Raw genomic sequence first — 14,967 nt, forward strand, 5'->3', positions numbered from 1 at the left:
TCCAAGCATCTGCATGGCCTGCTCCATACCCTTTACCCTTCCTCTCTCCTCCTGCCTCCTGCCTGCCCTCAGCCTCCCTAGGGGGCAAAGCCATGGCAGACGCCCCACCCCTGGAAATGCCCTGCCCACTGGCTGAGCCCCCTGCCCAGCCTTGGAGTTGCCCTCCACCCCCACCCCTGCCCTAAGAAATTACGACTATTCACCCCTGATTTTCCTAAAGAAAGACATCTAACTGGTTGACTAAGAGTGTGCTCTGGGGCATCTACAAAAGACTGTTCACAACAACTAGACAGTCAGGAACAAGACAGACACCCCCAAACGTGGGGGGAGGATCTTAGCGGCGTTTTGGGAAGAAAAAAAAATTAAAAACGCACCCTGAATTTCACCTTTTCTGAGCCTGTCTCCCCAGCCACGGGAACTTCAGAGGCCTGAGAGCATCTCCCAAGGTACTCCCAGCCCAGGGGAGATACCAAAGAGCTCAGCTGCTGACACCCCAGCTGGACCATCTGCCCTAGGGTAGGTCTGGCCTGGGTCCTAAGCATCAGGCGAAAGCCCTGTGGGGGAACCAGCCCGCACCCCCCCCACACACACACACCCAACTTTAGCACTTTCTGGAAATCATAAGCTCTCAGTAAAAAAAATAAATATATATGTCTGTCTCTCTCTCTATATATGCATATATATATGTGTATGTATATGCACGGGAAGGGCCACGGCTGGGGGCCACGGCCGGGGCCACGGCCGAGCCTCGGCTAACCCAGACCCTGCTCAAGCCCACCCTCTCGGCGGCCCGGCGCTGGCTGGCCCCCTGCGCGACGCCCAGGTCGTGGCCGAAGTATTGCTGCCTGCGCCCCTGGCTCCTGAGGTAAAAGAAGGTGAGACGGGGCGTCCGGCCGGGCCCCCGCAGCCTTCATCTCTTCCTCTTGCGCGCCGCGTCCCCCGGCTGCAGCTCTCCCGGGGCCGGCTGCGGCTCGGGCGCCGTCGGGGCGCCGCCCGCGTCCTTGCTGCGGCCCGCGGCCCAGGAGGGGCTCCGGGCCAGGCCGCGGGGCCGGGCGGGGGCGCGCGGGCGGCCGGGGCCCGGGCCGGCGGCCAGGCTGCTGGTGCTGCTGAACCTGCGGGCGGGCGTGAGCCCCGACGGCGGGGGCGGCGGGCCGAACAGGGACGTGAGCGACAGGCTGCTGAGCGTCTCCGAGTGCTCGCTGCCCGCGCCCCCGCCGCGCGCGCCCCCGCCGCGGCCGCCCGCGCCCTCCTCGTCCGAGGGGTCCATGGAGTCGTGGTGGGTGCAGCCCGGGCTGGTGGAGCCCCCGCTGCTGTGGCTGCGCTGCTGCGCCCGCAGGCCGCGCAGGCTGAACAGGCCCCGGCCCCGCAGGCTGAGGCGGCGGCGGGCGGCGGGCGACAGGCCGGCCCGGGGGCCCAGGGCGGGGGCGGGGGGCCCCAGGGCGCGCCGGGGGCTGTCGCTCAGGGTCAGGCTGTCCTCCAGCGTGGTCTGCAGGCTGCCCGCCGAGCTGCTGCGGCTGGCCTCCAGCGACGTGTCGCTCCCTGTGGCCTGGGGCGGGGGAGGGGGGCGGCGGGCGGGTGGGTGTCCCCCGGTCCCGCCCCGCCGCTGGGGCAGGCTGCCCCTCCCAGAGACACGGGCACATGCAGCCCCTCCGACCCCTCAGGAGCTCCCTTCAGAACACACCCAGGGCCGCACTGCTTCTCCCCTCCAGGACACCACCGCCCTGCCGAGCTTCTGGGTGGCCCTCACGGGGGTCACTGCCGCGGTGGTCTCACTTCAACGCTCACACGGTGGCCTGAGGACCCCATTCCAACCCTCTGGGGCCGTTCTTCCCACCAGCCTCCCCCTTGTCCCCCTCCCCCCAGGACCCCCCAGCCCCGGCCACTGCTGCCTGGACATCTCTTCCCCAGACATCCCTGTACCTCACCCCTCACTGCCTTCCCAGCGCCTTGAACTGCTCCCCGCATAGCCCCTTCCCGGGTCAATGTTCTCCCTAGCATGTATCACTCTCAAATAGACTATGCTTTTTAGGCATTTATTTCGGCTTACCATCTCTCCTCTCACACCCCTGCAACACATACACTGAACAGTATACTGTAAGCCGTGAGACGGGGACTTTGTATTCTGTTGCCCGCGGCAGCCTCCGAGCCTGGCACAGAGCTGGGACCAGGAGTTGGACTAGCTCTGGGCCCAGCTCTGCTTCCGCCATACGGTGGGAACTGGGGTAGCTCCTGCTTCTCCCTGAGTCCTGGTACCCCACCCACAGCGTGGGGCTGTTGGCTCTGCGTGGCCTTTCTGCTCTGCGCTCCATGCCCTCTGCATGCCCAGGAGGCAGCCCTGGCCGGTGCAGTATTGGGGGCCCTGTAGGCCAGACCTCCCATCCCCCAGACCTGCCCCTCCATCTCCAGCTGGACATCAAGGCCCCACTCAGATGTCCCCCAGCAGGAAAGCTCCTGGAGACGGGGAGGTGCCCATACCTGCCGGAGGAGGCTGCAGTTGACACTCGGCGACCGCAGGGATGCCCAGGAGCCCTGCAGGGCGATCTTGGGGAGGGTCCCAGCGCCAGGGCCCTTCTCCTGCCCTTTCTGGCTGGCAGACACAGCAGGATGGAAGAACTCTGCAGGCATGGGCAGGAGCGGGCTGGAGGCATCCGGGGAGAAGGGCCTCGGGGGTGCAGCTGGGGAGGGAGAAGAGGGGGTTGGGGAGGGGGCTCCGGCTGGTGGGCCCCTGGTGGGTGCGTTCAAGCCAGCAAGCAGAGGGCTTCCTAACAAATTGGCTGTGGAACCGTGGCTAAGTCTCCGTGTCTGAGAGTTGGTGTCTCCATTGCGAAAGCCAGAAAGAAAGACTGAGCCAGCCACTCTGATTCCTGGCCACTGGGCAAAGGCAAGCTTTTGGGGCCAGTGGACCCAGGTTCAAGGACCCCTGAGTTCCTTCCTTTTTGAAACAGGGACCCCAGGCTGGATAGCTTGAACGTCCCCAGCGGGGGGGAGGAGGGGTTCCTGTTCTTTGTCGTCTTATTATTTAAGGAATACACAAATGAATGGTTAATTAAGAGGATGGGATTTTATTCAATCAGAATGGCTCTTGGGTCCTGCGCCCTGACTCTGGTCCAGGAAGTCGGGGGTCTTGGCACCTCAGCCACCAAGGCCATTGGCTTTAGGGAGAGTCCTTAGAAAAGCCACTCCACCCCCAGCTCCTGGAAGGCGCTCAATGCCAGGCCTTCCAGAAAGTACCTGGGGTGGGCTCAGGGTCTTGGGAGGTCTCTCTACTGCTAAGCTCATCTCTCTGCTCTCCCCAGCCACTGCTATGGAACTAGATTCCCATCACCCTCCAAGAGGACTGGAGGTGAAGGTGAGCCCGAGTGACGAACAAGGGAACTAGGTCCTCTGTCCTCTGCCCACAGCCCAGCCACAAGTCCAAAGCACGAACACAGGGTGCTGAGGGCAGGGCTGAAGGGTAAATTTCAGGACATTTTACAACAGGCTTTCTGTTGTTCAGAATCAGACGCTTGTATGAGGACCTGTGGGATAAACACCTCTCAAATTCAGCTCTAGAAAAATACCACAATAATTTGGCAGCTTTCCTTCTGCTTAATGAGAGCTCTGTGTGATCCGTTTCCCTTTTCACCGCAGCTCCCAGGAGTTCAGCATGAATCTCCCACTAGACCAGCTTGCTAGATAATTATTATCTCACCTCTTGGTATTATCTGGCTCTTGATCTTTTATCATCGTTATATCAGACCTGAGAGTCCCATCTTTTATTGTCCGTTAACCATCTGGTTCTTTCTGGACTCAATACAATTGTCTGGGCAGAGATACTAAGAAAAACACTCAGCCAGCCCCTCAGCTCCCCTCCGCCAGAGATCGGGGCTGTGGGGAGCTGGTGGGGGCTCCCCCCTCACCTCGGCTGCTCTCCTGTTTCAGCCAGGACCGGACGGGGTTGGACGGGACCGCCTCCCTCCCCCACAGGAAGGTCTCAGGATCCGATGAGGCGGCCGTGTCAGACAAAGGGAAGAAGCATTCGCCCACCTCTCCTGTGTGCATGGGCTCAGGTGTGTCTGGCTCACCCTGTAGGAAAGGGAGGCGGGTTAGGGTGGTGGGCTTTATGTCCCTGCTCCACAGCCCTTTGCTCGGGCCACTCTCATTGTCCAAGATGGCCTTCTCCTCGCCTCTCCCACCTGGCGAACAATGGTCCTCTTCCAAAACCCAAGTGAAAGGGCCCCACCTCCAGGAAGCCCTCTCTGATGTCCCAGGCAGGTTGCAGTTTCCTGCTCACTCCTCGCTTGGCCCTGAGATCCCAAGGGTCTTCCTTGTCTCTGTAGCCAAGTGCCTGGTACAGACCCAGGCCCAGTGCGAAAGTCAAGTCCAGGTTGGTGAAGGTATCAGCAGACAGGTAGAGCGGCGGCAGGGGCCTCCCTGTGAGCAGGATGGTGGGCAGTTCCCTTCCTTTTGCTGAGCCACGGCATCCACAACCATAAATGAGAGAGTAAGCCCTCCTTCCTGGATCTGGCACCCCAAAGCTGCCTGGCAGTCCTTCCGGCACTCCCGGGGCCCAGCCTTTCCTCAGCCCTGCAGCCCAAGGTGACCCCTGCCCAGCAAACTCCTCCAGAGCTGCCTCAGGGCCCCCTTCCAAGGCAGATGGACCCCCATGACTTGCTCTCTGAGTCTAGAATAAAACCCGACTACACCTGCTGAGGCCCAACCAGGCCCCAGAAACGGTGCATGCCAACCTCCTGTGTGGGAGAGCACAGGGGTGCAGGGAGAGGCAGGAAGGGGCTGGGAGGGGGGTTACAGGGGCTACCAGCTGTTAGGGAGGGGATGCAGAGGGCAGGGAGGGGACTGATGGAGGACAACCCTGGGGACAGTGGTGCCAGACCCAGGCTGCCCTGCAGTCTAGGGGAAAGAGGCTCTCACGGGCAGGGCCACCGCATCCCTACCTCAGGCCAGGCAGTGCCCTCCCCCTCCACAGCTCCTCTTGGCCTTGAGGTCACCAGCCCAGCGGGAGACGCAGTCTGCCATGTGCCCAGACTGCCTAAGTCTGCCACGTGAACACAGTGGCCCTTCCAGGTCTCCAGGCCTCCTGAGACGGCCCACCTCAGGGGCAGAGCTTGGGGACCAGCCCCAGGGCTGGCCTCCCTGTTCTGCCATTCCAGCTGTGTGAGGTGAGCAAGCCACTTCTCGCCTCAGAGCACGCATTTACTCGGGTGCTGAATGGGGCCAAATCATCCCTAACGCCAACAGGGGGGGACAGACACACTGAGTGCAAGTGACTGGCACACCGTAGGTGCTTGCATCTAGTGCCACTGTCCACCATTCTCTTCAGCCTCGAGCCCCCCCACCCCCCCCCACCATGAGTTTGTCCTGCTTGGGACAACCCCCATTAAATGGATAAAAAATATCCAAAGAAACAAGGAGTGGCTGAGGCCACTGAATGCCATGACTGGGGCCCTGGCTGGGCCTGTTGCTGCACGACTTCAGGTCAATCACTCCACCTCTCTGAGCCCCACTGCCCTCATCTGACCAACAAGAGAGAAGAGCGCGCCACACAGCAGGTGCCGCTTAAATTTTGGTGCCCTGCGAAGAAGCAGTGTCAGCCTACAAGGACAGCCCCACTAGCCCACTGGGACCGCTCACCCTGCTGTCTTTGCGGCCGAGTGGGCAGGCTGTGGGGTCCTCAAGACTCAGGTCATCGCCCAGCAGGATGGAGGAGGACTTGTCTGAGTTCAGGGAGAAGGCCTCCGTCTCGGCCAGCTGCACCTGCAGGGAGAGGTGGCCGCCTCAGGTCACCCCGGGGGCTGGGATGGGGCAGGCCTGGTCCTCCAGGAAGACACAGGCAGGTGGTTAGAGGGGCACAGATCTGCTGAGCACGGACACTATGCCACCACGCACAGGGGGCCCCGTCTGGACAGGGGGTCGGGGACAACACGATGGCGTCAGTCAGCACAGTGCGAGGCCGGGGCTGGGCCCGAGGGCAGCCTCATTGCCGTGGACTATGACCTCCCAAGCTGGTCCACTTGCCCCCAGGCCCAGCGCTCCTCGGAGCTAAACAGCATTGGTCAAGTTGGCCCAGGCTCTTCCCTTGGGCTGGCCCCTACCAGGCATCACGCTGCCCCTGCCACGAGGCGCCAGCTCCCTCCGAGGCCGCCATTACCTCTTGCTTGTCGTGGTGACACTTCTCACAGCCGGCGGGCGAGGAGTAGTGATGGAAGATGGAGCCAGACAGGTTGTCAATGATGGTCAGCTCCCCCTCCAAGGAGTCCTTGATGATTAAAGAGACGCTGTCCAGCCACAGGTTCTCCTAGGCGGACGGGGACGGGGTGGGGACAGGCGGGATTATCGGCCGGGTCCGGGGGGGCCTGCGGGGTGGGCGGGGCCCAAGCCCCTCGTCACAGGGTCACCCCTTCAACCTGCGACGGAGCTGCGCAGGGCGGGGCCCAAAACGACCCAGGTCTCTGCCTGAGGCCTCGGACGCCCGGCTGCCCCTTCAGCCCCGTGGTGCCGCCCTCTGCACCCCTGCCCACCTGGGCCGGAGAGTAGCAGCGCCGGCACGGGCGGCCCTCGGCGTCGCCCCCGCCGCCCGCCCCGCCAGGGCTCCGGCCAGGTGCCCCCGGGGAGCTGGCGGGCGGCCGCGGGCTGGGACCCAGACCATGGGCCATCTCGAGCTCCAGCTCGGCGTCCATCTCGGCGTCCTCCTGGGCCTCCTTGTTGCTGTCGTCCAGGTGCTTCATGAGCACGGCCACCACCACGTTGATGAGCACGAACTGGGCCGTGAGCACGAAGCTGACGAAGTAGAGCGGCGACACAAACTGCAGGCTGCTCAGGCAGCTGCGCTCATCGTGGGTGCAGTCCCGCAACGTGTCCTGTGCCCGGGCCGAGGCTCAGTGAGGGGCTCGTCTCTGCCCTCCGTGAGCCCCGCCCTGCCCCGGCCGGGCTGTGGGCCACACACAGCCAGGGAGCCTCGGCTGCGCGGGGAGGAGCGGGGCCTGCAACCCCTGGCCCTGGGCTGTGGGCCCCAAGTTCCCCTCTGACCCTGGGCGGGGCCCCAAGAATCCGAGCACTGATCCCAGAGCGGCAGTTAGGGGTCGACAGAGGACGCTTTCTGGGCTCATCTCCACCTCGCTGGGCTTCAGAGCCCCAGGCAGGTCCCTGGGCATCCCCTCCCGTGTGCAGTAGAGCGCTGGGCGGGAGCCCGAGCAGTCAGGACCCTGGACCCCAGAACCCAGCCTGCTTGCTCCCTCCCCAGCCTGCCCACGGGTACCTTCATGATCCCATTCCAGTTGTCGCCGGTGGAGACCTGGAAGAGCGTGAGGAAGGCCATGCCGAAGTTCTCAAAGGTGGCATGCCGGCTCATGCCCTCACATGGGTTCTCATCATTGCAGACTGAAAGGCGAGAAGAGGTCAGCCCTGTCCCACTGCAGAGACCCCCGCCCGACCCGCCCTGCACCAGGGGCCTCCCAGCCTCATCTCAGGATCCCCAACCCTTGGAGGTGCGTGTGGACTGTGCTCAGCCCACAGATGGAGAAACTGAGGCTCAGGGAGGGACACACAAGCTGGCGCTCAGACTCTGGCAAGCCTGGCTCCTCCCCTCACTCGTGTATCAGGTCCTGAGAGGAAGGATGCAGGGGTGAGGGCCAGCCCCCAAGAGAGCCTGGCTTTCTGAAACCAACCCTGGGCAGGGCTGGCTCAGCATGGGCTGTGTTGCCCTCAGCCTGTGCCCTGCCTGCTCTGCTCGCTGGGGCGGTGCTGGCTCAGGGCGGGCACTGACACATGGGGCCAGAGGGGGGCATCCTGGGGAGGTCAGACAGCTGGGGTCTGCTGCACAGGCCTACCACATGCAGGTGGACCCGAGCTAGCATCTCTCAAAAGCTACTACCCATCCCGGCGGAGGGCGCCAATGGCTGAGGGTCACCCCTCCATCACCACACGGGCCTGCTGTGGGGGCATCTCCCCAATACAGAGACCCTGATGTGACCCTCTACCGGTGTCTCCAGCCTCCCCACCCTGCTAAGACCCTCCTCCAGGCCCGGTCCACCCCCTCGCCAGCCCAGGCCTGCTTGGGGAGTCACTCACCCAGCTTCCCAAACAGCTCCACGCCCAGGGCAGCGTAGATAAAGAAGAGCAGCATGAAGAGAAGACCCAGGTTGCCCACCTGTGGGGGAGAGTGGGTGGGCCCAGCCTGAGGGTCAGGCTTTGTGCCCAGGGCTGCTACCCCGCAGCGGCCCCCCAGGGTAGGCCAGGTCCAGCACATGGCACAGAATAACAAAATGCGGGTAGAGCCTTTCCCCTGAGCCACCGGTTTCAAGCACTTCTGATTCATGAGCTTGCTCACTCCACACACCGATCTATGAACTACATGTTACCCCATTCTCGAGATGAGAAAGACACACACTGAGTGGTGAAGTGACTTGCCCGAGGTCACACAGCTAGTAAGTGGGAGGACTGGGATTCAAACGCAGCAGGCTGACCCCATGAGCACAATCGCTCCTCCACACAAGAGTGTGGTAGGCCACGTCCCACGAATGAATGCAGAGAGCGAGGGAGGGGGCTCTCAGCAACAGTGCTGCTTCCTCCACAAAGCCTGCCTGGATCCCTCCGGGAGGCAGTCTGACAATGGGAGTGTGACCTGTGGGTCCCTGTCACCGTCCTCTGCTGGGCTGAGAAGTCCTTGAGAGGAGGGACATGGCTGGATTAAGTCGGACCTGCCTCCTCCGGCCAGCTCGCGGCCTGGCCACGGAGGGAAGTGAGCAGAGGACTCACGCAGGATTGTGAGCCTCAGAAGCTTCCTGCAAACCCAGCCACCCCCGTCCCACGGCTCCTGTGGGAACAAAATGTCCCAGATTATAAACCTACTTCAAATCCATCCATACACAGAAGACCGCCTGTAACTCATGCTATGGATAAGATAAAGCTCAAGCATATTCTTGCCCTAGAAATGGAATAACTCCTGGAACCCTCAGAAGGCCTGCATGAATAGGATCAGCTGAGGGTTTGCATTAATTGTTGAAAAGTAAACCATGTTAGCACTGGGTGCTATGCACAAACAATGAATCATGGACCACTACATCTAAAACTAATGATGTAATGTGATTAACATAACAATAAAAATTAAAAAAAAAAAAGTAAACCATATTAACCACAACCTCCTAATGCTTCTCTGCTCCAGAGGAGGATTTCCTTCTGAGCTGTTGACAATCATACCAATAGTGTCTGACTAATTAAAAGATGCTCTGCTCATTAACGGTACAAGCACTTACTGAGCACCTACAAAACAAAGGAGTGAGCATGGCCCTGGCCCTCAGGTCAGCTTCCCACCCTCTGCAGGGCCGGTGAGCAGCGCTTCTTAACCAGGATGGACCTCAGCTTCCCCATCAGTCCCTCCTTCCACCCTCAGCATCTCCCAGAGCCTCCCTGCCTCCAACCTCTCTTGCAACCCACTCCTAAAAGGCAGCTCTGCTTGAGGCCTTGCTTCCCACTGATGATGCCCGCTGCCCACAGGATAAAGCCCGAGTTTGCTGTCCTGACATCGAAGCCCTTTGTGACCTAGACCCGTGGACTCCCTCCCAGCCCAATCTTCCCACCCCAGACTCCAGCCACGCAGAAATCAGACTCCATTCGCATATTTCGTTCCCCCTGCAGGGAAGACTCTTTCTCTGTCTTCACCTGGTAAATGCCTCTGCCCCACCCTCAAAGCCCAGGTCACAAGTCACCTCCTCTGAGAAGCCTTCCTTGTTGCCTCCTCCCTCTGCAGGGGGCAGATCCTGGTGGGAAGTGTCATTTTCATAGCACTTCACCCAGAATGGAGAAAATGTCCAATGTCCATATGACAGCTAACAGATTTTGAGGGTAAGTCCCCCATGCTACATAGTACTTGGCATGCACATCTCTTGAAGTGATGTGATTATAATTATTATCCTGTTTCCTACTTGAAGCTGAGACCTCCTGGGCATCTCCGTGTGACAGATTCCTCCGAACGGATTTCATGTTAGGAAGAACCACGTCTTTTTGAATGAACACCCCTGCTTGCTTTCCCTCCAGACCTGACGAGAGCCGTGTTGCTTTCCCTTTGTAAGGAGGCTGCTGGGACGCTCACAGCAAGAGTGGAACTCGCTAGCATCCTTAGCCCATGTCCCCGAGAGAATGAGCTTTGCTTCCACCTTACCAGGGCTGTTAATCTTTTATCCTCATTTTTATCATGCTGGATTCATGCCCTTTATTTTAAGATGCCTAAAATTCCTGGAGACTAGATGAGTCATCAATGAATAAATGAATGTGTATGAGATTCACCTCAGAGCAGAGGCCACCCTGAGGGGAGGGAGAAGGGGAGCCCTACAGAATCAGGACAGTGGGGGAGGGGAGGACTGGGATTGCGGATTTCCCAGGAGGATGAAAGATGCACCCTCTATGGCCCGGATCCTCTCTCCCTTCCACTGGCCAGTGGGATGGGGGTGGGGAGGGGGGTGCTTTCCTACTTCCTAGGGTTTCCACCCAGGTCAGGGTCTCATGCTATCCCCACCAAACAGGTCATATCTGAACCTCCCATTCACATCACCACCTCCTTCTGCCAAGCCACCCTACAAAGTCAAGCTCGAGTCCCCTGTCTTCTTCCCTGATTTCCCCAAGGAGTGTCAGGACCCCTCCCATCCTCCCCACATTGCCCGGAGGTATCTGTCCTTCCCACTAGCCTGGAGACTCCTGAGGGCCGGATAGGGGTCCTCAGAGCCCAGCTCAGGGCCAGCTCAGAGAGCAGGCACTGTGAGCACTTAAAGTCGGGAAGAAAGAAGCAGAGGGGGCCCTTTCCCTCTGTCACAGCCCCGGGCTCAAACCATGTCTCTGGAGACAGGATTCAGCCCCAGCTCTGGGCAGGCTGGAGAAGGGACGTCAGGACCTGTGAGACACCAGTGACAGCCAGGCGGGCCGCCGGAAGGAGGACTTCTTACCTGGGGCAGAGCTTGCACCACCGTGTCCAGCAGGGCCCTCATCCCCGTGGCCATTTTCAACAGCTTCAGCACTGTGGGCGAGACCCAGCCCGGCCCACTCAGCCCAGGGCAGTTGGGGTGTGCGCGTGCATAAGTGAGGAGGAAAAGGGAGAAGCCGGGGGAGCATGTGAGCAAAGGGGACAGCTCGGTGATGCCACGCCGTAAGAACATGGGTGCTGCTGAACAAGAGGGTGCACAAAGACATGCATGCACGAGGTGCGGGTGTCCGAGAGGAGGAGGGCACACGCGCACAGTGGGACCAAAGTATGTCCGTGAGCACATAATTCACCGCGATAAGGCCAAAGTACCCAAGTGCCCACATCTGTCCCTTCCTTCTGGCTAAAGAGGGCCCCAGTGTTCCAAGCTGAATTTCTCCACACCCTCCCCACCTGGGAACCTGGAGGCTTGAAGCTGTTGCAGGTGGAGGAGCAAGAGAGCAAGAGGCACCCGGGCCAGCAATGAGGCGGGAGGTTTGTGAAAGGAGTGTAGGCCCACCTTCGGGGTGAGGAGGGAGCTTCTGGGGGAAGCGAAGGTTATAAGAAACACTGAGGACTGTGCGTCCCAGCCAGTGTTGGACACATGCCCATGAGGAACTAGAGTCACTTCCCGGTGTCTTCCCAGCTGCCCTGAGTTCCTTTCATCCCAACCTGAGACTGGTCCACATGGGTCATGGTGTTATAAGGAGGCGGGGGTGCAGTGTGCTATACCGAGTGGTCTGTGGACAAGGGCGCGTGAATGTGTACACATGGGGCAAGAGTGTGTGGTGGCTGGTGTGTGCTCCTCCTGGGTGCTGTTCTCCTTACTCAGCAGGAAGCCCATCATGCCTATATGCCTACAGGTCTCTCCCTCTGCCTGCCCCCCACCCCACTCCTGGAGTCCCATCCCGCCCCTGCCTATCCCCACCCCATCACCCTTGCCCCTCACCCCGGGCGATGCGCAAAACCCGCATGATGCGGATGATGGTGGGGTTGATGGGCAGTGCTGCGTTGATCTCAATCTCCTCCAGCGTGATGCCCATGACCGACAGCAGCACGATGGCCAGGTCCAGCTGGTTCCACCTGCTCAGCCAGGCAGAGGAGGGCAGGAGTAGGAGGCAGGGTGAGGGGCACTCTGGTTTAGAAATGCCTAGGTTGGGAGGAGCTTCCCAGCTCTCCACCCTCCTGCTGTGGCCCACGGGGATGTGTGGTCACCCTCCCTACTAGCCCCACCAGACCCCACTGGCTCTGGCTCCCTCTCTGCACCCCCACAGCCTCCAATCCCTCAAGCAAGAGGCTGACCAGGCTAAATAAACATCTCTGGCCTCCTACAGGGGAGGAGGAATAAGCTATGACTTCTAGATTGGAATCCTGAGCCAGCTGCTGCCTCCGTGTGGCCTTGGGCTAGTCCATCTTCTCTGAACATGCCCTGTTTTGCCTGTGGATTACAGAGGACCCATGAGAGATGAGCTGAAGAGACATGGGAGTGTGCCCTGCATCCATCAGGTGGGACCATAATCACTTCCTGTTCAGAGCTGTAGGCAGCACCTGGGGGCCCCTGGCCGTCAGTGCCCACTTATTGGGTCCCCTCCTCCAGCGGTTCCAGGCTTCCCCAGGGGTCAGGACTGCTTCCCCATCCTGCAGCCCACTCCATGCTGTCCTAGCCCAGCCAAGCTGCTCACCGATCCTTGAAGAAGCGCCTCAGCCCAAACGCTACCAGCTTCAGCACAGCCTCCAGCACAAACACAGTGGTGAACATGTAGTTGCAGTACTTGAGGGCTGTCTCCAGGGACTGTGGAGGGCAAAGAGAAGCATGATCCAGACCCCATGACCTGCCCCCACCTTCCTCCACTCAGAAAGTCTCTGCCTTTTAAGGGGAGAATTTAGTCCATCCACATTTAGTGCAATGGTTTCTATATCTGCTTTTATTTTCTCCATTTTAATTAGCGTGTACTATTTGTTTTGCATCACTATTTCTTCTTTCTTATTTCTGCTGATTTGGTCCAGTTACCCCTCTTTGGAGGCAGTATGAAGTAATGGTTAGGGGTCATGGTTAGGAACCAGGCTGCTTAGCTATGAATCCTGGTCCAGTACATACTCCCTATTCACTATGTGACCTTGGGCAAGTCACTTGACCTCTCTGAGATTTAGTTCCCAAATCTATAAATGGGGGATGATAACAGTACCTACGTCAAAGTGTTGCTATACAAATTAAGTGAGGTAATAGTCCAGTGCTGGGCACACAAGAAATACTTGGTGTTGTTACTCTACTTCTTCATGTTAATTTGGAAGTTCTACAATTACTGTTCTTCTGCTAATGGTTGCCTTCCTTTTCCCTGCATGTATAATATACCTCTCCTGTCATTTAAAATAAGATACCAATTCCTCACCTGGAGGCTCAGCTTCACACTTCGTCTCCCTAGCTCCAATATGTTGAGACTTTTAGAATGCACTGGTCCCTAGATGCTCCTCACATGCCCCTCACAAGCGCTGCTGGCAACTCACTGGGAACTGGTCGTTCTTCCCCAGGCCAGTGTTTGTCTCCACTGGTCCTGCCACAGGAATGCCCCTCCCCCAGGCTCCACATGCCCAGGCAGTAGTGGAGGCCACATGGTAGGCCTTGAAGGCAAATCTGAGTTCCAGTCCTGGCTCTGCTACTTGTAGGCTGAGTAATCTGGGCAGCATATTTCCTCTGAGCCTCAGTTACTTCCTCTACAAAATCTGTAGAAAGGCTCCTCCCCCATCTTTGGTTGCTGTGAGCATTAGAGTTAATATTTGTAGTAATTAATTAATATTAATATTTGTAGCATATCTTTCAGAGTCACGTTGCACACACCACTGCCACTGGAACCCATGTTCAAGGCTGGGCCCAAATGTCAACTCCCCACTCACCTGGAACAAGTGACATTTCCCTTTCTCTCATTTGTCCTACCAGGCCATGAGCTTCCTGGGCACAGGGACCCTAATGGGGGTGCTGCTCAGACCCTCCTGCCTCACCCTTTCCCTGGGTCCTGCTGAGGACCCAACTCTACCATGTGACCTCAGGCTGGGGCTGGGCCCAGGGCTCACCGTGGGCTGATTGTAATGCTCCAGGGACATGGTGACCACATTGAGGCAGATGATGAAGGTGATGAAGATGTCCAGGTAGTGGCTGGTACACATGGAATGGATGAGCAGCCGGGTGGGACAATAGGTGGCATAGTAGGGCAGCCGCTGGGCCTCTGCAGGGGGATGCGGGCGGAGGAGGGGGAGGCACAGACCACAGAGGGTTGGGGCCCAGGTGGGGGAACAGAGCACAAGGGGGGAATAGCACAGGGGAGGGAGGAAGCAAGGGGAGAGATGTCAGAACACCCCAGGCCCTGAGAGTCAGATTTAGGTCTCCTCTGCCCAGCCAGTGGGGGGGGGGGGCACACAAGGGAATGTGGTAGGAGGGGGGGGAGGGCAGGACAATGACTGTCCCCATCTACCCCAAACACGCCCAAGGCAGGGGCTCTGGGTCTGTTGGGGGGAAGACAGGGGGTCCCACAGCTCAGGGCTCCGCATCCAGGCCTTTGCCCTCAGCTGAACTGAGCCACCAGGGAGTCACCAGTGGACTTGGTGGACAGCAACAGGGCATCAGGTCACCTGGACAGGGAGATTCTGCCCAGGATCGACCCTCTGTTCCCTTCCAGCCCCGGAGGCCCAGAGGCTGGGGGCAGACCCAGGCTGGGCCTCGGCACCGGGAGGACCGGGCGCAGACAGGGCGGGCGGCCGGGGAGGCCTGCCCTCCGCAGCTGCCCACTCACTCCGGCGCTTCTTCTCCAGGCGCCTCAGCCGTTTCTCCTCTCGCCGCCGAGCCTCCTCGGCCTCCTGGTGCTGCCGGCACTTGTGGAAGTTCTCCACCACGACGCCCACAAACATGTTGAGCACGAAGAAGCTGACGATGAGCAGGAAGGAGATGAAGTAGAGCAGCATCCAGGGGTTGTGGTTGGGCACGGGCTGCGGGGAGCAGATGGGGCTGAGGCAGGCGGAGCGGGGCA

At 59.7% G+C, this 14,967-nt stretch overlaps 1 protein-coding gene across 1 annotated transcript in view; it reads right to left on the bottom strand.

Annotated features, from left to right (window-relative positions):
* Positions 1–910: 910 nt before the first annotated feature.
* The window catches only part of CACNA1I (calcium voltage-gated channel subunit alpha1 I), a 102,115-nt gene continuing 88,058 nt past the window's right edge, over positions 911–14,967 (bottom strand). The window contains exons 24-36 of the mRNA XM_034987258.1: positions 14,734–14,926; positions 14,018–14,169; positions 12,631–12,740; positions 11,898–12,031; positions 10,935–11,005; positions 8,068–8,146; positions 7,256–7,377; positions 6,519–6,857; positions 6,149–6,295; positions 5,632–5,754; positions 3,900–4,065; positions 2,476–2,675; positions 911–1,546 (exon numbers count right to left, since the gene is read on the bottom strand). Of these exons, the coding sequence (XP_034843149.1) occupies positions 911–1,546; positions 2,476–2,675; positions 3,900–4,065; positions 5,632–5,754; positions 6,149–6,295; positions 6,519–6,857; positions 7,256–7,377; positions 8,068–8,146; positions 10,935–11,005; positions 11,898–12,031; positions 12,631–12,740; positions 14,018–14,169; positions 14,734–14,926 (2,472 nt within the window). The remainder of the gene's footprint in view (positions 1,547–2,475; positions 2,676–3,899; positions 4,066–5,631; positions 5,755–6,148; positions 6,296–6,518; positions 6,858–7,255; positions 7,378–8,067; positions 8,147–10,934; positions 11,006–11,897; positions 12,032–12,630; positions 12,741–14,017; positions 14,170–14,733; positions 14,927–14,967) is intronic.

Source organism: Mirounga leonina, unplaced genomic scaffold, assembly GCF_011800145.1.
Source record: "Mirounga leonina isolate KUSES-001 unplaced genomic scaffold, KU_Mleo_1.0 Mir_418, whole genome shotgun sequence".
Lineage (NCBI taxonomy): Eukaryota > Metazoa > Chordata > Mammalia > Carnivora > Phocidae > Mirounga > Mirounga leonina.